Below are 22,810 nucleotides of genomic sequence, written 5' to 3' on the forward strand. Positions count from 1 at the left end.
TTGACTGTATTTTCTATGCTGCACATTATGTTCTTATGAATTAATGGGTTTATAACTGGAAATTTGTACCCCTTATAAGTCTATGAGTCTGTTTTTGTTCTGTTGTGTTTGTTTATTTTGTTATTTAGATTGTACAAAGAAGCGATACCATATTTGTGTAATCTATATCAAATGAGGTATTGTATCAAGTAAGTCTTTCTCTGACTTATTTGACTTAGCATAATACCCTGTAGGTCCATCCAAGCTGTGACAGGTGGCAAAATTTTGTTCTTGCTGAGTAATACTCAAATGTATACATATACAATGAGAACTGATTCACAATTGTGATTGGCCATGTGGAGTTACAGAAATAACTCGAGAAAATTTTCCAAAATGGGAGGGCATGAACTTGCAGATTGAAAAAGGTCACCATGTGCCAGCACAATTAATAAATGTTGCCCAATAATAAGGCCCATAATGTAAAATTTCAAATACTGACGATGTGGAGGCAGTGATGAAGAAATAAAGAGACCAGTTTGGAACGTGGGGAGAAATAAAAAGTCTATATCATATATAACAGGTCAGGAATCGGAGTGACATTAGTTTTCTCAAAAGCAACACTGGAATCTAGAAAACACTAGAGGAATGTTTTTCAAAGCTAAAAGAAAAGGATTTCCAAACTAGAAATAAAATCCTAGCAAAAATATCAATCAAGTGTGAGAGTAGAATAAAGATAATTTTAGATATGCAAATTCTCCTTATCACTTCTGTTTTCTTAAGGAAATAGAAAGCAAGTTTACTACCTGGGGTAAGAAGGTGTTGGAAATGTGAGAGGGAAGGTGAAGCATCACTACCCAAAAGTAGGGAAGTGAACGGACTTGAGAAGTGCAGCGGGACTGTCTACCAATTTTTAGCAGCACATGAAAGAACTGGCCAACTACCATCTCTCTGGAATGATAAACACTGCTTAAGGAAGGTGATGGCAGCAATGAAGAGCACAAACTATTCCAATATGAAGAAGAAAAACTAAGCAGAGTGTGGCCCATACGCCTATGTGGTCACTAACAAGGGTAGAGGTCAACCCCATTGGAGAAATGGCAGGAGTGGTCGAGCAGAGGGGTCCAATGGAAGAGTATTGCTACAGAGCACATGGGAGGAAACAACCTTTTATCCAGATGGAAAATGGTTAGGGGCAGTTTAAGGATACCACTACAAGCAATTATTTTGTGACAAGATGCTTCTGTTTTAAACAGTTCCAACAAACAACTGGAAATAGGAGATAATGTGAATTATACTTCAACAACAACAAAAAAAGATCTCATATATTAGTAATGTCCTGTGGTTTTTTTCCTACTGGCCCACTGTTTTTAAGTAGTAATCTTGTTGGCTTCCTCTGGTGTTTTTAACATTTCATGAACATGTATTCTTTCACTCTTTCATATCTCTTGTTGCTGTCAGGATCTTTGTAATAATAGTATTGCAAAGTGATTATACAGTAATATAAAATTATTCTTTTTGTCTCTTCAAGAGTTTCACCAAGTCATTTCTAAATCAATGAATCCCTTTTTTCCTTTGTTAAGTGGTAAACTCACTCTTGACTTCTTGGGTTCTCTCTCCCAGTGAGACCTAGCTGAGCTGTGATTCCAAATGTAAACCCCTCGGTGGTATCTCTCCACCACTTTCTTAGTAAAGAGTCCAGAGACCTGGGTTCAAGCCAGTCCTGCAAGCTATATCTGATTGAAGAGAACCCCTTACCCTGTCTATTGTAAATATTTTCACTGAAAAAAATCAGAATAATGCTAGTATTTATATTTCTTGCCTCTCCATGTGTCCATTCTATGTACCTAATGGTTATGCAGTGCATAGTGCTTTCTTTCATGTGTTCCTCCAAATATTTGTACTTTTCTATTTAATCATTTTTATTTCCAAGTGATTGCCAGATATTATTTATTTAAAAGAAATTGTATTGATTCAAATCTAAGATGCTACCATATTATTTAACAATAACACAGAAGAAAGAACACAGCCAATAGAACTATGAGTCAATGTTTTTATGAGTCGTACGAATAGTCCCACACTAACCACTTATTTTGACATTTCTCTCATCCACTCTAAAGAACTGAGAGATTTTTTCCCACTTTCACTTGCATTGTTTGGCATGTGATATAAATACAATTATTTTTCACACAGTTCAGTATCTACTTCTAATACAGCTTCATCTACTCGTGCACATTTTCTTCTTTTTTTATTTTGCTGCTTTACAAGAAAATACAGAGTTGTTTCTATCATTTCCCTGAATTAATAATTTGCTTATAAACCAAACTGGCATCCCATTGTTCTATTTCCATGCCTTTCTCCATACACAACAGATATTCCATCTTCTGGAGACACTTTGAATGCCAAACTCAATATGTGCAGAACCAATGATGACAAAGCTCAGGTGAGATGACAGTATAGGAGCAGCTATGATCAAGGTCACCTTTGCTCAGGCAGTGCCAGCTATGCCTCAGCTTCTACTTGGTCAACAGAGGCTGTAAAAGGCAGCTCATGAAACATGAAAACTGCATGACTCAAAACATGAAAACTGCATGACTCATAACCAATAAAGTACATAATTGTATCCTGTGGGCATCCCTTCCTTCTGTCCTTCCCTTCATTCATATGTGCAATTGTATTTATCAAATATGCTATCTGTCCTGCCAATCTACTATCTGCCCTTGTCAATAATTTATATCAACACTGATTTTAGTTGTGTTGATATTACTGTGCAGGTTTGTCATATGGAAATACATATATGAAAGATAATAGTGAAAACTTAAGTTGAAATGCATACTAGTTTAGAGATCCAACCAAACACTAAAGCTCTGATTTAAGGAAAAAATTTCTATTAAACAAATTAAAACAATTTAGTAATAGAAAATTATAGGAAATATTTCTCTATAATACTGAGTTGGCAAAAAGCTTGTGTAGTTTTTTTCTGTAAAATAAGACACATTTTTTATTCTCACCTTTATAACTTTATTGATTTGAATATTCTGAGGATGTCAGCTACCTCCCACATGGTCTAAAGTTGATTGTTCTCAATTAATGTCTTGATTTGATCACTATCAGCTACAACTGGCTTACCCAACCATGGAGCATCCTCCAGTGAGAAATCTCCAGCAAGAAACTGCAAACCACTTTTGACACATTTGATCAGTCACAGTACTTTCTCCACACACTGCACAAATCTTTCTTTGTATTTCTGTTGTGTTTCTACCTTCGTTGAAATAATAAAGCATAATATGCTGAAAATGTTGCTTATTTTCTTCCATCTTCAATATTAAAATGACTACACAAAAATTCACCGATTTTTATTTTTTTAAATGCACGTTGATATGACAGCTGTCACAATACAATCTAACAAAATGATTTCAAATGAAGTTCATGACAACTAAGCCCTAACTAGAGCTGTCTTATGAAAAGAAAACAAACTTTTTGGCCAAACCAAATCTAATGTTCTCTCAAAACATTCTTATCATTCCAATTGGAAAGCAAACATTTTTCAATAAGAATATGTAACTGATTAACCAAAATAATCAAAAGAATTACAATTAATAATTTTAAAATTATATTCCAATTACTCATTTCATATTTCCCAGTAAAATTGAGAAATTAATTTAATTTCTCAATTTAATAGAGACACACAGAGAAATTTAATACTAATGTAATTAATATTAAATTTATAGCTATAGCTATAAATTTAGCTATATTCATATACATACTAATAATTATTACTATCTTATCTTTTCTAATGAGGACATTAGGAAAGCTCATTAATAGCCAAACAATTTGAAACCATATAATACATACATACTGAACTCTGTGAAATGGAAGTGTTCACAGATGGATGACTACCAGCTTGCCCAGAGAATCTCTGAGCACATAAGGAGTTTAGTAAGATAATTACCGAGTTTCAGGCTTCACTTTTAAGGTTTCCTCCCACAGTTAAGCTGGGGCACAAATGCCTTGGCTGTTACAAAATCTCCTTGTGAATCAAGAGGGTGTCTACATTCCCAAAAGGGCATGCAGTCAGTGCAAATGCAGCACTTTCCAGGCAGGATCTCAATCTGAACGTTCCCAGGAGAGTTACATTTTCAAGACTCTCTCTGCCCAGTAAGTACCATTATTTTTTAAAAGATTTTATTTATTTATTTTCAGAGAGAGGGGAATGAAGGGAGAAAGAGAGGGAGAGCAACATCAATGAGTGAAAGAAACATTGATCGGTAACCTCTTGCACACACCCCCACTGGGGACCTGGCCTGTAACCCATGCCAGTTCGACCCTTCAACCAGCAGCCCATCTGTTTGCAGGCTGGCACTCAATCCACTGAGTCACACCAGCCAGGGCAAGTGCCATTATTCATAGCACCAACCGTGTTGATCCCAAACAAACAAGTCACTACACCATGTACACGCACATGCACACACATGCATGCACACTAATGTCATATAAAATGCACAGATATATTAGAATTTGAAGAGCAAGAAAAATGAGACCTATATCAAGGGGAAATAATAATTTCACTATGTGAAACTATGTGTTTCATCAGAACACATAGTTTGTAAAAAATAGTTTACAATTGATTTTAGACATCGCAGTTCTTTTCCAATCGACTTGTCTAAGGTTCCCAGAGATTTCTTTTCTGGTCCTTCATTGCTTCTCCCTTTTCTGGCCCTTCTTGCTTTCTTACCTCCTCTCTTGGGCTCATCCCAACAGTTCTACCCTCTGCTATTACCCAGATCCAATTTTGGAACAACATCAGGCCCTTCAGTCTCTCCCTGAGCCCTGGAAGTTAGCAAGAAATAGTTCCATATACAAACAGCACACTCTCTAAACAGAATTCTGCTGCCAGTTGCTAACATTTTTTCCCTACCCTGTTACATGCAAAGAGTAGTTAAATAACTTATCTTAGACCACACAGCCAATGCTGTCCTACTGGCTTCCAGAAATATTTTCTCATTTTTCCTTCCACTAAAATTAAAACTCACTGATATTCTGCTGGTCAAGAATAATACACCATCAAAATAAACATTAAAAAAAGAAGGCAGTGGAGTGGTGGGTCAGAGAAAGTGGGTACAGCGATTGGTCCGGGGGTCTCAGTATGTTGAAAGTCAATATAAATCCTTTGTAAAGATTCTTAACCTGGTACCCTCGCTGAGTCCACACCCCTAATGTTTTCTCATTGGGTACAACCCATTCACAATACACCTGCATGAAAGTACCATGAAAATTTAGTCTATTCCAATATCTATGTACTCATTACAGCCTTAGAGAAGCATTTGATCTGATCTGCTATGTAATGTTGAAGATTAGAAGGTCACAGAGGGAAAGAATGAGAAAGGAAAGAAATGAACATTGATGTAATAACTCCTCTGTGTCAGATGTTGGATTCTTGGCATCATTCATGCTCATTTCCTCTGCTCCCAGGACAATGTTATAGAAAGATGCAGAGAACATCTTAACTTTCCAAATTCAATACATACAATTCGGGGTCCAAGCTAATTTCACTTAGATCTGGAAGGGCAGGGAAACACACAGGGAAACAAAAGCAGGACTTCATTCACATTGTCTGCACCTCGATCTCACAAGACTGCTGTATTGTCAAAGTGAACTTTCATTAGAAGAAAATGTAAAATAGCAGGGCTTGCTTCTTAAGTGATTTTTTTTCTATTATACAATTTTGCAGCAAATTTGGAAAATATTGATTTTTTTCTTATTTTCTATGCATATAATTTTATATAGTTAAAGCATACATATTTACATTTATTTTCACTACATATTATATAATTTGAGCAATTTACCATTGATTAAAATTATTCATTAACATTATCTCAAAATGTCATTGCATATTATTCCATCATTATATATATTACATAAGCTACAAAACCACTGATATGTTTCCATATGTTTAAAGAGTTTCATTATTTTCAAATTATACAATGATATACATGATATATATATATTTGTATACACTAGGGGTTTTTTATTTGTTTTTAGGATGGATTTGTTGACAAATAATAAAAAGTATAATTTAGGTCATTTCTATTTTTCATTTTTAATTTTTTCATTGTTACTCTATTATCGTTGTCCCAGTTTTTCCCCCTTTGCTCTCCTCTGCCCAGTCTGCCCCTCTCTCCCACAGTCAATCCCCACTCTATGTCCACGAGTCATTCACATGTGTCTTTGGACTAGTTCCTTCCTCTTCTCTCCACCCTTATTCCCCTCTTCCCTCCTCCCTCACCTCTGGCCACTATCAACTTTTCAATAAATCAACTTATGTGTTTGAGAACATCTATTTTAGTTTTTTGGATCCCCTCTGTTGTATTTTTGTTTTTAGGTTATTCTTTTCTGTGTTTTTGCTATTGTTATTGTTCTTTTCTCAACTATTTGGAGATCCTGGGACTTTTTAGTTGATACTCTCATGAGGTAGGTCTTGGGGGTTCTTCAAGAAGGGGCTGAAGGTGTAACAGATAGGAACTGTCTGGCCTAAGGGTAGACTATGGCAGATCAGATTTTCCAAAGATGACCACAATTACATCTCCCATCATACTCTTCTATCAATGTCACTTTGATAATTCTCCTGACAAGAGATGGATATAGGAGGGGGACACCCCCAAACCAGAAATATCTTCTGAAGGGCAGGCCGTTGTAGTATACTAACACAGAATACTCGCCTAGGCCTCCCATGCTAGGTGAGTAGTCTAGGAACCCATCTGTATCAGTGTACCAGCTGGTGTTGTTGTGAGAGGCTGTGAGAGGCTTCAGTGAATTTTGATGACTTTTAACACTTCTGCCCATTGCACGGTAGGTGATTTATGAGTTCACCTGCCTCCATTCTGTTGAGTGCTCATCAGTTTTTTTAACCAAAAAACAGCAGGAACCCCATGCCCCATCCTCCCTAATCATCAGATCTTGTCCCGAGCAACCTTTTTTGTTTCCCTGGATGAAAAAAGTCATCAAAATTCAAGAAACATTCTGCCAATGTGGAAGAGGTGAAACAAAAAATGTCAGAAGCCCTAAAAGGCATCAAAATCGGTGAGTTCAAAACCTGTTTTGAGCAGTGGGAAAAAAGTTAAATGTACCGTATCAAATGGAGAGAACTGTGAAGGTGACTGAAGTTTAAACATTTAAGAATAAATACACAATCTTTAGAAAATAAATTCTGGGTGTTTTTAGGTCCCTCCTCATATGCTAGGACTCTTCCCTCTTGATTCTGGATGGGCCTTCATGATTGCTTCCTCCAATAGAATATGATGGAAATAATGCTAAGGAACTAATGTCATGCATTTCTGCTTTGTTCTTTTTGTACACAAGCTTTGGGGGAAGCCAGCTACTATGTAAACAGTTCAACTGCAGAGGCTAGTATGCTGGGAAGGAGCCCAAACTAGCCCACAAGGAGAGACCACATGGAGAAAGAGATGCCCAGCCAGCCCCAGCTGTTCCAACCATGCACCATTTCAACTGGGTGAGAGATTACGAGCCAGATTTGCTCAACCTAGACCTTCCCGAATTCCTGACCCACAGAAACTGTGAAAGACACCAAAATAATTATTATTGTTTAAGCCCAAAAGAGTGATTTGTTATTGACCGATAAATAACCAAAACAAGAGCTTCAAAAACACCCCAACTCTAATCTCCCCATATATGATATTATTTTCCTTTAAGTTGTGCCTTTTATTTTGATACCACAAGTTATATGTAAAGATATGTGTAATTATTATTTTATACAGATGAGGTTTGTTTTAGCTTTGTTTGATATTCTAACTGATTTCTTTGCATCTCAGATTTTCCTTCTGAAATAACTTCTTTTTCTTGCTAATGAGGTACAGTGTCTATTCATTCATTTACTGGCTATTTGGACTTGTGCTTTGAAGTCTGCTTCAATTCTGACTTATTTTTCCTAGTGGAATTTGTTTTTCATATTAATTTCCTTCTAAATTAAATATGAAAGAGCTATTCACATATTCTGAATGCAGCCTTTGTTAGTTGTCTTCTTTTTACAATGTGCTTGTATTCCCTCTACTTTTAGCATGTCTTTTTATGAATACAAGTTCCTAATTTTAATAGATCAAACTTATCAGCCTTTTCCCTTTCGATTGGTGTTATTTAACAAATCACAAGGCCTGTGCTATTTTCTATAATATTTCTTGATTTGCTTTTCAAATTTAGGTCTTAACTCTCTGGAAGCAATGTTTGGTATAAGGTACAAGGTGGAGGTGTAATTTCATTTTTTCCCGTATAGATACCTACCTGCCTCAACATCATTATTTAAAGTTTGCCCTTTTCTCACTGATTTGCAATATTACCTCTGTCATATGTTAAGAGTCTCTACGTATATAGATCTGATTGTGGGGCCCTATTCTGTTTAACTGGTCAGTTTGTTTACCCCTGTACCAATACCACATTGTCTTAATTATAATAACTATATATAAGTATTATAATATCTGGTAAAGCATCTCCTCCAACCATTTTTTATTCAAAAGAGTTTCTTTGATATCTTGGCTCTGCATTTCTACATAAATTTTAGAATCCACTCGTCAAGTTATACACATATATCACTATTGGGGTTTTTACTGGAATTTCCTATAGATCAATTTTGGAAGAACTGATGCCTTTACAATCCCAGGTCTCTTGGTCAGGACATGGTACATCAGTAAATTTAGTAGGGTTGTCTGAACTGTCTCAATAAAATTCCCTAATTTTTCTATAGAGGGCTTGCTTTTTGTTCAGTTGTTAACTACATCACATTACTTGATGCTGTTGTAAATGGTATGTTATTTCCTTATTTCACAAAATGGAATGGCTATGTACATTTTGGTTTTGAATCCAAAAACCTTACTACATTGAATACATTTTTTAAGTAAAAAAATTTTTTCTTTCACTTTCCCAAAATAACTTATCCCTTCTGAAAACTCCATGGTCTCCTTGTACAATACGTGGGTCACCAGGAAAGATCACCCAGTGTGGTGGTTGCTGACTAAGAGCATGGACTTTAGACTGAGCCTCGTCTCGGTGGAGTCCCGGAGTGATTACCAGCAGCTGAGAGTATGAGCAGGTGACTACCTTCCCACATCACATTTCCCTTTTCTGTAAATACACACATTAAAAGTCTACCTATTACAAATGTTTTGAGGGTTAAATGTGGCAATGTATGTAAATAGCACATAACCTGGCATGTAGACATGTTGACTAAATGTTGACCAATATTAATCAAATGATTCTTGCATATCTTGTATTAACTGTTTATGTTGAATGTAAGTCTTAACCAACAGGTTTACTTTTCCTCTTAAGTATTTAATTTTTTACCCTTTCCTTTCTCCTGTAGTTTTTGTAATTTTCCTCAAAAATACAATTACAACCTCTATCTCATCTTGCATGAAATCTTACTCTAAATATTTTCACCGTCCTTTTAAAATCTTACCAACAACTCCACATGTTCAGGTGGGAAAAGAAAATATTTTGCCCTTGAATGTCTCATTTTTCTGTACAAGAACTTTTACTCCTTCTTAACAGTTATTCCCAAGTTAAAATAATAGTTAAAGTATTATACTACTGTTATACAATATGTCTTCATTGGGTGAAACTGGATAAAGAGTACATAGCCTCTTTTTATGTTTTTTTTCCGTGTGTGTGTGGTAACTTCCTGTGTATCTGTAATTATTTAACAACAAAACACTTTTAATAATCAAAAACATTTCTGTAAGTTTCCTTGCCCTTTTGTTCATTCCCTTTAACCTGAGAAAAACACACCTCAAATTTAAAAATTGCACATTCTTAGGGTTCCCAGAACACCAAACCACTTAATTAAATTAAAAGAGACACCATCATCATTGGTGATTTTTCTGCCATCTCCCTAATTGGACTCCCATAAAATAGCAAATAAATAAATAAATACATACATACAAGAACTGAGTGAGAGTTAATAGTTAAACTATACAGAATGATGTTTTGTTTTCTCATTCTACATTAGCTACATCTAAAACAAGCCACCCTACAAATTAAGCATCGATCTAATCTTTGGTCATCCATTTAATTTATTTACTCACAAATTTGAATGGCATTTTCGGTTTTCAGTGACATTTTAAAAGTGAAGTATTTATTTTGAAAGTAATATACATATATTCACTGATGGCAAATGGACATCATACAAAAATGAACAGAAAACTAAAATTCAAATTTAAAAAAGTCAAATAATATATGTAGCATTAAATTAAAAAATAAAGGAAATAAAAAAGGAACACAGAAATAAGCAAAACTACAAAACTTTTAAGTCCATTAATACTCTTGGTAAAACTTAAGAGGACATCACATCCACAAAAAAATATGGAGCTTTAAAATGAAATAATTAGACTCACAGAAAATGAAAGCATGATTTTAAAAAATGAAAATGGTATTCTATATAGCAGAATGGACACAGCTGGAATATGATTTAGGGAGTTGAAAGGGGTTATTTTTGGAATATAAAACATACCATACACACACATAACTATAAGAGTTAGAAGCCTTGGATAATCAATCTAGAAGTTCTAATATCCATATAATACGAAGACTAGAAAGAAAGAGCAACTTCAGTGACTAAGAGGAAATAATCAGACATATAAGAGAGAGACTGTCAAATCTGTCCTACTGCAGGGACATCATGAGGGGGCAGATTTCTTAAGAAAAGAAAACAATGTCAGGAAAAATACAAGGCAGGATGACAAGAGGAAGACCAATTATGAATCTATAGGAGCTGAGCAGGGCTGTTGAGGACAAGACCTTGTGGATATCACTCATTCATAAGGTCGCCAGGAGTCGAAGCTGACTCAAAGGCATGTAGCACACATAAGGGAGAGAGTGTTCAGAGATAAAAAATAATAATAATAATGATAGCTAACACTTATCTGGTGCTTACAGTACACCAGGCACTATGCTAAGCACTATGTATAATTTTGATATATGGAGATATATACACACATACATATATCCGCACCTACATACATATGTAGTGTAACTCCCTATAATAAACATATTATTATCCTGCTTTACAGGTGAAGAAACTGAAGGAGACAGTGTTAAGTAACTTAGCCAAGTTCATGCAGCTCATAAGTGGGATAGCAGGGAGTAAAACCCAAGTCTTCCTGCGTTAGAGTACAGAATCCTCACCACTAAGCCCTCGAGTCTTCCAAGTGAAAGAACCTCTCATTACTGTGCTAAGCAACATTAATTTTAAAAGGACTCTTTCTAAGATAATATGTTGGTAAACTATCTGAATTTAAATAACAAAAAAGAAAGCTTTAAAAGGTAACAGTGGGGAGAGGAAAGGTTTCCCCTCAAACAAAAAATAAACAGATTCATTTTAGACTTCTAATTGGCAACACTGGAATCTAAGAAGATAGTGAAACAATAGCTTCAAAGTTCTGAGAACATATGAAATACCTGGGAAAAGTTTACCTATTGTTAATTACCATTATTTTCAAATAGTGAGGTTTGGGGTAATATTTTTGTTTACCTTCTTTGTACTTTTCTCTCTCATTTTAAATTCAATAATGAACATATGTTTTTGTTGAAAACAATAAAATTATTGTTATAAAGATAAAAACATACACATGGACTAAATTTCTTAAATATAAAAATGAAACTATAAAGGTACTAGATAATATAGTATAATAAGATAATATAGTATAATATAGATAATATAGTATAATTTTTTTCTCATTGAAGGGGATGTGAATAAGATTGTCCAGAAAAAGATTTTTTAATAAAAAGAAGCCATAAAGAAAAATGAAACAAATTTCACTGCATCAACAATGTTAAATTTTCATAATACATAAGTTAAAAAACATGTGAGACTAGAAGAAAATATTTGTTACATATATAACAAAGACAATATCTATAATATAAACAGTTCCAGAAATCAACAGGAAAACATTTTAAAGCATAAAATGAACAAGAAATATAAACAGGCAATTCACAGAAGCACAAGTAGTCAATACCCACTCAACCCTTCTGGTATTCAGAAAAAAATACAGAAGTAAATACTGTGCAATTTTTCACCCAACAAACTAACACAAATTTAAAAGATTAATAGTACATAATGTTTTCAGGATTAGGAAACAGCCAGTCTTATCCATGACTAAAGAGAATGTAAATGGAACATTTTGGAAGGGTGTATTTGTATTCACTCTTACTTGCTAGCTACTCAAGAGAGTCTGAAGGCAACGTCTGAATCATCTTTGCAGAGACTGACTCATTCTCCACAGCTGACTGATGAACTTCATCAACTAGAGACTGACCTGCAGAAGCTCCCACAGCAGCTGCCAACATTTATGGAATCAGTACTAGAGCAAGAATTTTCCATCTGCTTTCCTAAATATGATTGGATATAATGTAATATAATATCATCATACTAACAACATTCTGACAATACTGTTATTTTCACGCATGCATATGCAGATTTGTCATTTCTTTGTTCTTATTCTTAATAAATCTGATATTAACTCAGTTTAACAATCAATGTCAATCAATGAGTTGCACTGAAACCAACAAACTGGAAAGTAGTAGTATTGAGTGAGCAGGATATTGTGTTGCTTCTTTGAGCAAAACAATGGATCCACACGTTATTTCTACCATCTCTGAAGGCAAGAAACAGAATCCCAGCTGAAGTGCAAAATAGTGTTTGGATTTCCACAATGCTGCCTAGTTTATTTACAATTTCCTTCTTCATCCTTCCTGCCTATCCAGATGGTTTTCTTCTTTGTTTCCCAAACTGAGTAATGCTCACTGCCTTTATGATGCTACATACTTCACAAAGCTTCCTCTTTAGCTCCTCACCAATAGAGGTCACAAATGCTTACCTTTGCCGAATTATGCTGGGGTTAGCTGTCACGAGATGACTTTTGGACCCAACATCTTTAGTGTATTCACTTGACAAGGGAGGAAGATTGCATCTAGAGAAACAAGAACCAGCATTTGAGAATGATTTTCCTACTTTCAAATCATCAGCAATCATAACCAATGAGAATTTTTCTAAGACTAGCACAATTCACAAATAAAAGCAAACATCAGCCAGAGAAGGAAATGGTCTATGAAAGGAAAAAGGTGTATTTAGAACGAATTTACTCCATTCAGAATATTTTTGAGGTGGGAGGACAGGAAGTATGCGACTTGAAATTAGAGCTCAGGAGGGTGTGGTACACTGGGGGACAAAGGACCTGCACTGCTCCCTGCAGACCTACCCACCTCAGGCGACAGAGGGGAATTGTGTTTGTTTGTGTTTTTCCTTCTTTTCCCAAGTTCTGAACTATAATAGTACATTCAGAACAAACTCTGCCTTGAATGTACCAGTATAATGTACTAAATCAATGCGTGTCCCACTTTTGTGGACAAGACTGGTGTATGGGTTGATTACTGCTGAAGTCATGATGTTATGTCATCTGGAGCAATGCAATGATTCTCCACCATCCTGGTCCAGCCAAAGGAAAGAGTGTAGGTGATGCTTTCCTGGTGAGAGAAATAGCTGCCTCTCCCCCCCTCTCTCTCTCTCTCTCTCACATACACACACACACACACACACACACCACTCTCTCCTCGGTTGCTTTCCTTGGTCACAACGTCTTATGAATGTTTACAATGGGAAAAATGGCAACTGCAAATCCAAATCTCATGGCTTGTCTGCCAGTGGGAAATCAGACAAGTTAATTAATCTGTCTGGTCTCAGTTTCCCTATTACACAAAATGAAGATAATGACTTTGCCTTTCTAATAAGGTTGTGAAGATTAAAGGAAGAAATGTGTAAACAGTCCCTACTTTGATGTCTTACACATAGTAAAAGCTCAAGAATGTCACATACCAGAAGTAGCATATAAATGTAATTATGCATCTATTCTGTATGACAACCTCAAATGTTTCTATAGTTTCCATTAGTTTTTATTTTATTTCTGTGTCCTAATTTCTCCTCTCCACCTGACTTCTACTAAATCAGGTCACATTGCTCACTTTTTATTACTTCAACAACCTAAAGCACTGTTTATTTGTAAGTAAAGAGATCTTACAAATGTTAACATCTCTGCAGTTCTCCAACGAATACATTTTTTCCTGCACATTTTTCCCGAGATACAATTGCCTGGGCACCCGCTCAGCTGATCAGCTCCAGTTCCCTGCTGCTGTCTCTCACTCACCCTGTGACTCCTACCGCCTCAGGGCATCCTAGGTGGAAACCTGTCCCAGAGGATTTGGAATCTTCTTTTCATCTGCTCTTTGGTAATGAGATACTGGTTCTTCTGGCAGCTACCCACAGAGAGTCAGCGAGTCAGTGAATTTTGCTGTGTGGTTAGACAATAAACACAATAGGCATGGTGGGGAGCCCAGGGGAAGCCAAATCGCACAGCCTACTCTTGAGGAATCTCCCGCTAGTGGGCACACCATACCCCATGGGGCTTCTGAGGACTCTTAGGAGGGAGTGAGCTTAGGCATTAACAACCAGGCTCAGCCGGCAGGCCAGGGTGCTGACTGAGGTCTTGTGACTTCACTGATCTTTGCAAACATGCAGATAACTTCCAGGATCAAACTCATCCTAAAGTTTGGAGATTTGCCTCTGAAGCAGCTCTGATCTTTGTGGTCCTTCATGACATTTGAGAATCAACCTGTTTATGTTAAAACTACAAACTCCGAATGTTGCTAAGGAATGCTGGCTACCTGCTCTGCCATTATTAAATGAAGAAAATGCTTTGTTTTTCTCTGTGTTCCTTGTAGGTGGAACCATGGTTCACGTATCTAGGTTCCTTACACCTCCCACCACAGAGTAAAAGCTCAAGAAAAACTTGCAGACATTGACTGCCAAATCCTACAGCAGAGGGAAATCCTTAAAACAAGAAAGACAATATTTTACAAATGCTTTTCTGTAAAATAATGAAATTATATTTCGGTGTGAATATCTGCTCTAAATTCCCTGGGTAAACTTTCTCTTCAAGTACAAATGTCTGTAACACACCCCTGTAACTCTTTTCTTAGAAAAAGCACACTATAATTTTAGCTCCTCAACTCCTAAATTGATAATTACACAGATTTACATAAAGGCATATTTAATACAGTCAAATGGTTTCTAATAAGGCATAATTGCATGAAAGTGCTTCACATTTTGCATTGCTGCTTGTTGGCACAGTTAACAGACATCAGTGGTTACAATGTCTTAGTAGCTGTGCTCATGATTCTAAGAGATTAATCACAGAAGTGATCAAAAATGAAATATTCTTTGAACCAGGGTGTGGGAATGGTGGAGAATAGGCTTGATGGAGAGGAATCTTTAAATAGAAAAAAAAGCATAAAGTTACTTTTTAAGTTTTATGTTTACTTAACTATGCAAAACGTATACTTTGGCATAATTCAAAGGCACCAAAATGATGTTGCTCTAATTCGTATTCCCGAGACACCCAATTCCTCTCTAAGAAGCACTCACTCTTATCTCTCTCTTGCAGACAGACCTTCTAGATAAATTTTATTCTGCAATATTATTTTTAAAGCTTTGGTATTAGTTATAGAGCAAGCATTTACTTTGAAAAATCGCAAACTGATTTTTAGCATTAGAAGATGTATTTGAATCTGCATAAAGGTGGGTAGGATCAAGAGTGGGAGGTGGGGATGGCTGGAGTGGGTGGGAGTGGTGGAAAAAATGAGGTAATGAATGTTTAACTAGACTTACTGTGATGATCATTTTGTAATATATACAAATATTGAAGCATTAGGTTATATACCTAAAACTAATATGTTAATTATACCTCAATAAAAATAACTTTAAAAAATAAAGAGAAGTTTTTAAATTAAAAAAAAAGAAAATGTATAAGCAAAGACAATTATGGCATTGTTACACTCTTGTCCCAAAAGGCGTTTTGAGCACCACTATGGTACATCGCTGAGCGGAGACAAGCCTCTGGCTGGGACTGCAGCTGTCCTCACACCCTATAGCCTAGAGCCAGACACACAGTGTGTTTCTAGTCATGTTCATTCATGAAATGATGAATTTTGAAGGTATGTTACTGTCTCAATTTTCTAAGGGTCCCCCAAAATGTGTATTAAGCAGCCATTTATAAATAGATCCATAGATGGTCCATTTAAAAATAATTTTTAAACAATGTAACAACATTTAATTACTTCCATATTGTAAACCATAAATGAGGCTTTTTAAAAATTCAAATGGGTCATGCAAATAGCATCAGCCTTGAAATGAAATCACAGGCACACATAGCTCTAGTTGTGATGCTGTCTTCTGCGAACTCTTTCCAATCCTCAGTGCCCTCAGCTGTCTCTGAACTTCATACTTACCACTGTGCTGGCACTCTAATCACAGGGGCTCCTTGACTCTGAACTTGAATATATCAACACCAGACTGGATACAACTCAAACTGAGTCTGCTGTGTTTACAACAAATATGGCCCACAAGATAAGCTCCTAAGATGCTTAGGCCTAGTCTTCCACATTTTACCTTTAAAATATCCATCTTCCTAAATGTAGTGACACACACACATGCACTCAGCAATAATACTGAGTTGGCCAAAAGTCCGTATGTTGTTTTCCATAAAATAAATGACATTTTTCACTTTCACCAATAACTTTATTGACTGGGATATTTTTAGTATGTCAGTTATCTCCCACGTGGTATAATGTTGATTGTTCTCAATGCCTAGATTTGATCACTATCAACTTCAGCTGGTCTACACAAGCATGGAGCATCATCCAGTAAGAGACCTCCAGCACAAAACTTCACAAGCCACTTCTGACATGTTCGATCAGTCACAGCATCTTCTCCATACACTGTGCAAATCTTATTCTGCATTTCAGAAAAAATAATAAAGCATAATATGCTGAAAATGTTGCATATTTTCTTCTATCTTCAATCTTAAAATGGCTACACAAAAATTCACCAATTTTGATTTTTTAAATACACATTGATATGAAAGCTGTCACAATAACTTCATTATTTTGAATGAAGTTAAAGACAATTAAGCATTGCTAGAACCATCTTACAGAAAAAAACAAATGAACATTTTAGCCAACCCAATGTAAAAAGACATTTATTGTACTGCCTCCTTCTGCATTGCATTGAGACCTCTTGAAGTCACTTAATGTCCCTGAATCTATGAGCAGAATATCCAATCCTTTTTCCTTACATAACTTTTGGAAAGAGCAAATGAATTTATAATCAAGAGCCATTTGAAAGTTTAAACTAGACTACATTAACTGTGTTACAATGACATAGTATTCATACAATCCCAGATAGAATCAGAGTTTCTACAGTGGAAAGGCTTGAAGAATTGTCTGCTCCCATCTCCTCAAGTCCCTTAGAAAGCTGAGCCCCAGCAGAGGTAAAATGACTTGCTGTGGATTACAGAGCGGGCTTGTGGCCAGGGCCTGCCCTCCCACCCTCTTTCTTTGCTGGCTTCCTAGCCTCTGCCTAATGCCAACATATTGGAGTGAGCACCTGAATTTGCCCCAGGGTCTCTGTTCTTCTGTCTGTCCTCTCCAGGAGACTGTTTCTGCTCCTATAGCTTACATACGTCTCCAGTCCCACCTCGCACCATTCCTATGACTCACAATACTGTGTCGGCCCTTGGTGTCTCTCCCACATTAAAGCCTTGCAAAAGGCTGTTCCTGTGCCCAGGGTGGAATAGCTGGTCCCAGACACTACTTTTCCTCAGAAAGGCCCAGCTATGCTCCCCACTCCTGCTACAGTCTGTCTCTGAATTACACCATCACAGCACTACCACACCTCCGGACTTTGAGCCCGTGACAGAATTGTTCTCCACGCCATTTCCAGGTCTGGCTAAGGCCTAATACAGTGTAGGTACTCAATAAGTAGAAGTTATATTGACTTGAATAAACAAAATTATATTTTTATCTTCTCCATTTTTCTATTGTTTGCATATACTGCCAATAATAATAATGGCTGCAATGGAGAGGAAAATGCTGTCCTACACTGGAAAAACTATGGCAGGACATCTCCTCATGTAAAAAGATCCCCCCATTCTGCTGCAGGCTTCACCAGTGAGATTAGAAATATCTCGAGAAACCCAACTCTTGCCCTGATTGGTGTAATTCACTTGGTTAAGCATTGTCCTGTAAAGAAAAAGGTTGTGGGTTTGATTCTGGGGCAGGGCATATGCCTGGGTTTGGGGTTCAATCCTCAACTGGGGCACAGGTGAGAGGCCACTGATGGATGTTTCTCTCTCACATCAGTGTTTCTCTACCTCTTTTTCTCCTTCTCTTTCCTTCTCTCTAAAAATAAGTAAGATCTTTACAAAAAGAAGCCCAACTCTCTGAGAGGAAACCTGGTCCTCCCCCATGTATGTGCCTTCCCCTGAAACACTCTCAAATGGTTTGTAGTTTCCCCTTATCTGCTTACCTCAGAGCTCACAGCTGGTTTACCGTCTCTTATGTAGCTTACCAAAAGGTAGACTATTGTAATAGTAGACCATTCAGACTTTCACTATTATCCTTAAAAATGAAGACAAAAACCAAGCCCTCATCCCTCCTTTAATGAGGTTTCCGGCCTCTGATTTCCTTCATTATTTTCAGTGACAAATATCTTCCTTTTCCAGAACATGTCTGAGTGTCCCCAGAGAAGGTAAGCTCCAAAATTACTGCTCCAGCAGGCCATTCTCCAACTCTTACATCCCACCTCCCTCTCATCCTCACCGCGCACCCTTGGCAGGATCTGGAGGACGCCAGCATCTGCCCTGTGTGGCTCCTCCCTTCCTCTCTCCTTCATGCCTCTAAAGCCCACTTCCTAGCCAGCCAGACTTCAAGGTGTCACTGAACACACTGTCCAGCCAGGACCCTACATGCTGTCACTCCTTGTCCTTCTTTCCTTTCATTCACTCAATCCCCAACTTGTATCAATCCAATCATATGCTATCCTTACTTCTGGTCAAAAACTGCATAATAGGGACAGGTCAGTGCCACCAGTCTGATGGCCTCGACCCTTGGTTGGAGGAGTCGCAGCAATTCCTTTACATGCAGCTGCAGAAGCCTCCTGCTTTCTGCTGGAAGTGGTGCACACATCCCCTCTCTGCTCAGTGCTTTATTCCAAGCTCACTCCCTGCTCAAAATTTATTCCCTCCCCTGCTTCCGGCTTCCCTCATCAGGCACAGACCAAATCCCTCTTCAGATCCTACCTGCTACCTAAAAATGCTTTTGAGAAAAAGAAAAAGTGGTATAAAATGAAATGAATAAATCAAAGTGTCTATTCATAGAAAGTCTTCAGAAAAATGTTTAAAGTTTTAATTGCTCAACTGTGTAATCTAAAATAAAATCTGTGTACTTCCACTTTGGTGGGGGCGGGGGGGGGGTCTGTCCATAACCTCTGAACCTTTCTCTGCTTCCTACTTTTCTTGGGGCAGGTCCCCTTGCTCCCCTGGCCCTTCTCCTGAACTGCCTTGTATATGAACTTGAAGGGAAGCTTAAGAGCAGCTACAACTGATTAACCACAGGTGACTAGTTTCTAAAGGCCCCAGGGCTGGTGGGGGGGGGGGAGGGGGAAAGGCAGAGGCCACGCTGTGGGTGCTGTCTCTTACCGCATGACAAAATTTGCTTCATCTATTTGACGGCCACAGCCACTCTTCTTCAGAATCCCACCATTTCCCACCACCGCACATTTCTTCAAGGGCAGCTGGAATGGGGTTGCCTAGCAACAGAAAACAAGGCGGGTTTTCACTGCAGAGAACACACAACCGCTCACAAAAATCATTGTTTACAGCCAATCCTTTGGAGGAATTTGACCAAAGACTGGGCAGAGTGAAGAGAACATGTAGAAAGAAAGATGCAAGAAGTTTGTAAGGAAAAAAACTATCCTATTCCTTTGAACTTAAAAAAAAAACTAACTCCTTAAAGTGTATTTAAATAGACACTTTTTTTCTGTATCAAATTGGCCATGCCCATAGTATTGTCTGCCATGGAAAAAAAGAAAAATCCAAGCTATACATAGAAATATTTTTAAAGACACTAAACTGGGAATCAACTCAAATGCAATTTCACTTATTCAAACAATTGGTTAGGTGCACTCAGCAAACACTGCTGAGCATTTCCTATAGCTAACTCTTGTGTACTGATACAAGGACACAGAAGTCACAGGCCTCAGGATTCACAATTTGGGACATGAGGAGAGTGTGAACAGATGTACTTATACAACAGACTCTAACGTAGTGCTGAAACTCCTGTAGGAAAGGTCGGCTCCAGACACTGGGGAGAATTCTATAGAAGAGCAAGAAGGCATTTCTGCCAAGTCGACTCAGGGAAAGCTTTCTCACGTGTGATGAATTTCAAAGAATGAGCAGTTTGGCCTGGCAGAGAAAGAAGCCAAAACAAAGACACAAAAGTATGCTGAGAGCCAATGTTGTGTTTATGAGCAACTGAACACACTGGGTGGGTCTGTCTAGAACTTCTGAGGCACTAAGGGGCAAGCGACTTGTAACTGACCCAGACAGCATGTGACTTTCTTCCTGCAAACATGGAACTGGGCTGCAAAGAAACTGTTCACTGTACCTGAGTGTTCTGAAGTGCTATTTATAGTACCAGGGAATATCAAAAGCCAGCACTAGGCCCTGAAAGCAAAATGCATCATTTGGTCTCTTTTAGCTAGATCAGCAAGAACCACCAGGTACAGGATTTCCTGCCTGCTGAAACAATGCATAATGGGTGGAATTCTTTGGGAGACTGTACTGTACATACCTAGTACATAAAATAACTAGTGATATTAAGTAGGCCATCCTGGGTGAATCTGAAGTAAAAACATGGATGACGCCAAAAGAATAAATATCGAATAGAATAAATACATGAATGTAACTGCAAAAACCTTGCCCAGGCATAAAATAACTAAACAAGCTTTGTGCTCATTAGTAGCTGAGGGAGGCTTTCAATGCAGTGCAAGAGGAAGTTGTACTTCTTTGGTTTCTGGTAGGTAAAAGGAACAACCAGAGCTATGAAAACACAGCTGAGAAAGGTACAGTACTTAAAGTGTAAACCCTCAGCACTTGCCCACAGTTAAGAATTCCCTGCATGACCACGACAGAGCCCAGTGGAGTGAACTCCAGAGCAGGGTGTGCAGAGGGGGGCGGGCAGAGGCAAGAACCCTAATACATCCAGGATGCTATGTGGCATTGTTCTCAGTCAGTCCTGAGAGGGGAGAGTTTGAAATCCACACTCGAAACTCATTAGATTTATAAATTGTTAGGTAAGATTTAAGTATTAATGCTTGAGTTAGCTCTTCATTTAAGGCACAGCTATTTACTAAGTGCTACTATTCCAGGAATTGTCCTGGGTGACAGAGAAATAAGTGATAATCCCTGTCCCCCTAGAGCTTAATCCTAGTGGGAAAATGGATGATAAATAAAGATAAACGAGTAAAATGAAGAGCGTGTCAGGTGGTGAGACGGGCTGTGGAGAGAAAGAAATCACTGGCAAAGGAGGATCAGGAAATGCTTTTGGAGAAGAACAGCAATTTAAATGGGGGGCAGGGAGGAACTCAATGGTTTTTTTTTGTTTTTTTTTTTTTTTGCTTGAGTCATACAAGCAAATCCCTGATGGAGATGAGGTTGTGTGCCTCACCGACACCGGTGGGACCTTGAAGTGGAAACATTCTGGGGTTTGGAAAAAACAGCAACGGGCCCACTGCGTCTGGAGATTAGTGCCAAGGGAGACAGAGTAGGAAAAGAGATCAGAGAGTTAACCAGTCCAGGTGTTGGGGAACAAATTCTAGAGGGCCTTGTAGGACCTGGTAAAAGGCTTTCAGTTTTCTTTTAAGGTGACAATCAAGTCACTGAATGGTGAGCAAAGAATGACAATATGCCATATTTTGGAACAATCACTTGCTGCTGTGTGAATAGGCTGTAGGATGTCATGGGCAGAAAGAAACAGACCAGTTAGGAATCTCCTGTTACAAGAGACTAGAGATTCTGGTGGTTTAGACTAGAGTGATAACAGTGGGGATAGTGAGGGGTAAGCAGATTCTGGAGATATTTTAGAAGAAGAGCTGACTGGATTTGCTGATGCAGTGGAAATAGGTAGGGTAAGAGAAAAAGAAATCAAGAATCATGCCAAGGTGAACTATAAAGTTGGACTTGCCATTTATTAAGATATGGAAAATTATGAGAGGAATAGGTTTTAGGTAGATGGTCTGGAGCTTAATTTTAAATAGATCAAGTGTGAGATGCCCATTAGACAGTTTAGTGGCCAAGTAGGCAACTGGATATATGAGAATATAGTGAGAAAATTGGTCTTCCCTGGAGGTAGAAAGTTGGGAGTGATCAGCATATAGCAGGCATTTAAACTCAGGCAATTAGATGGTGAATGATGTAGACAGAGGAAGAAGAGGTCTGAGGCCTGAATCCTGGGCAGTCCTCAGCAGACTGAGGAGAGATCAGTACAGGACATGAGGAGAGAGTGGCCCTGGGAATCGGAGAAAATTACAGCAAAGTGTGGTGTCTTGGAAGCCAAATAAAAAAAAGTATCTTGAGGAGGAAGGAGAAAAATTGCTTCAAATGCTATGGTAGATCAAGTAGGAAAACCACTGAAAACTGCCACTGGATTTAGCAACAGGAGGTCACTGGCAACCTTAACAAGGCCAGATTAAGTTCAGTAGTGAGGACAGAAGACTGGTCTGAATTCAGTGAGTTATACGTGTATACTTGCATATCTTTGAATATGCTGCAGTTTATTTGAAAAGTATGGGTTTACTCATCCTCAACTAATATTTAGTTTGCTTATCCTCTCCCCTCGTTATTGTTAGGTTGTAGAACAAGACTGAGTGGCCATCCCAAGT

The 22,810-nt window shown here is 37.8% G+C and overlaps 1 protein-coding gene across 1 annotated transcript in view; it reads right to left on the minus strand.

Annotated features, from left to right (window-relative positions):
• The window catches only part of ST8SIA1 (ST8 alpha-N-acetyl-neuraminide alpha-2,8-sialyltransferase 1), a 135,215-nt gene that overhangs the window by 35,480 nt on the left and 76,925 nt on the right, over positions 1-22,810 (minus strand). The window contains exons 3-4 of the mRNA XM_037144803.2: positions 19,569-19,678; positions 12,858-12,950 (exon numbers count right to left, since the gene is read on the minus strand). Coding sequence (XP_037000698.1) covers positions 12,858-12,950; positions 19,569-19,678 — 203 coding nt within the window. The remainder of the gene's footprint in view (positions 1-12,857; positions 12,951-19,568; positions 19,679-22,810) is intronic.

Source organism: Artibeus jamaicensis, unplaced genomic scaffold (assembly GCF_021234435.1).
Source record: "Artibeus jamaicensis isolate MK-2021 breed Jamaican fruit bat unplaced genomic scaffold, CSHL_Jam_final contig_233, whole genome shotgun sequence".
Lineage (NCBI taxonomy): Eukaryota > Metazoa > Chordata > Mammalia > Chiroptera > Phyllostomidae > Artibeus > Artibeus jamaicensis.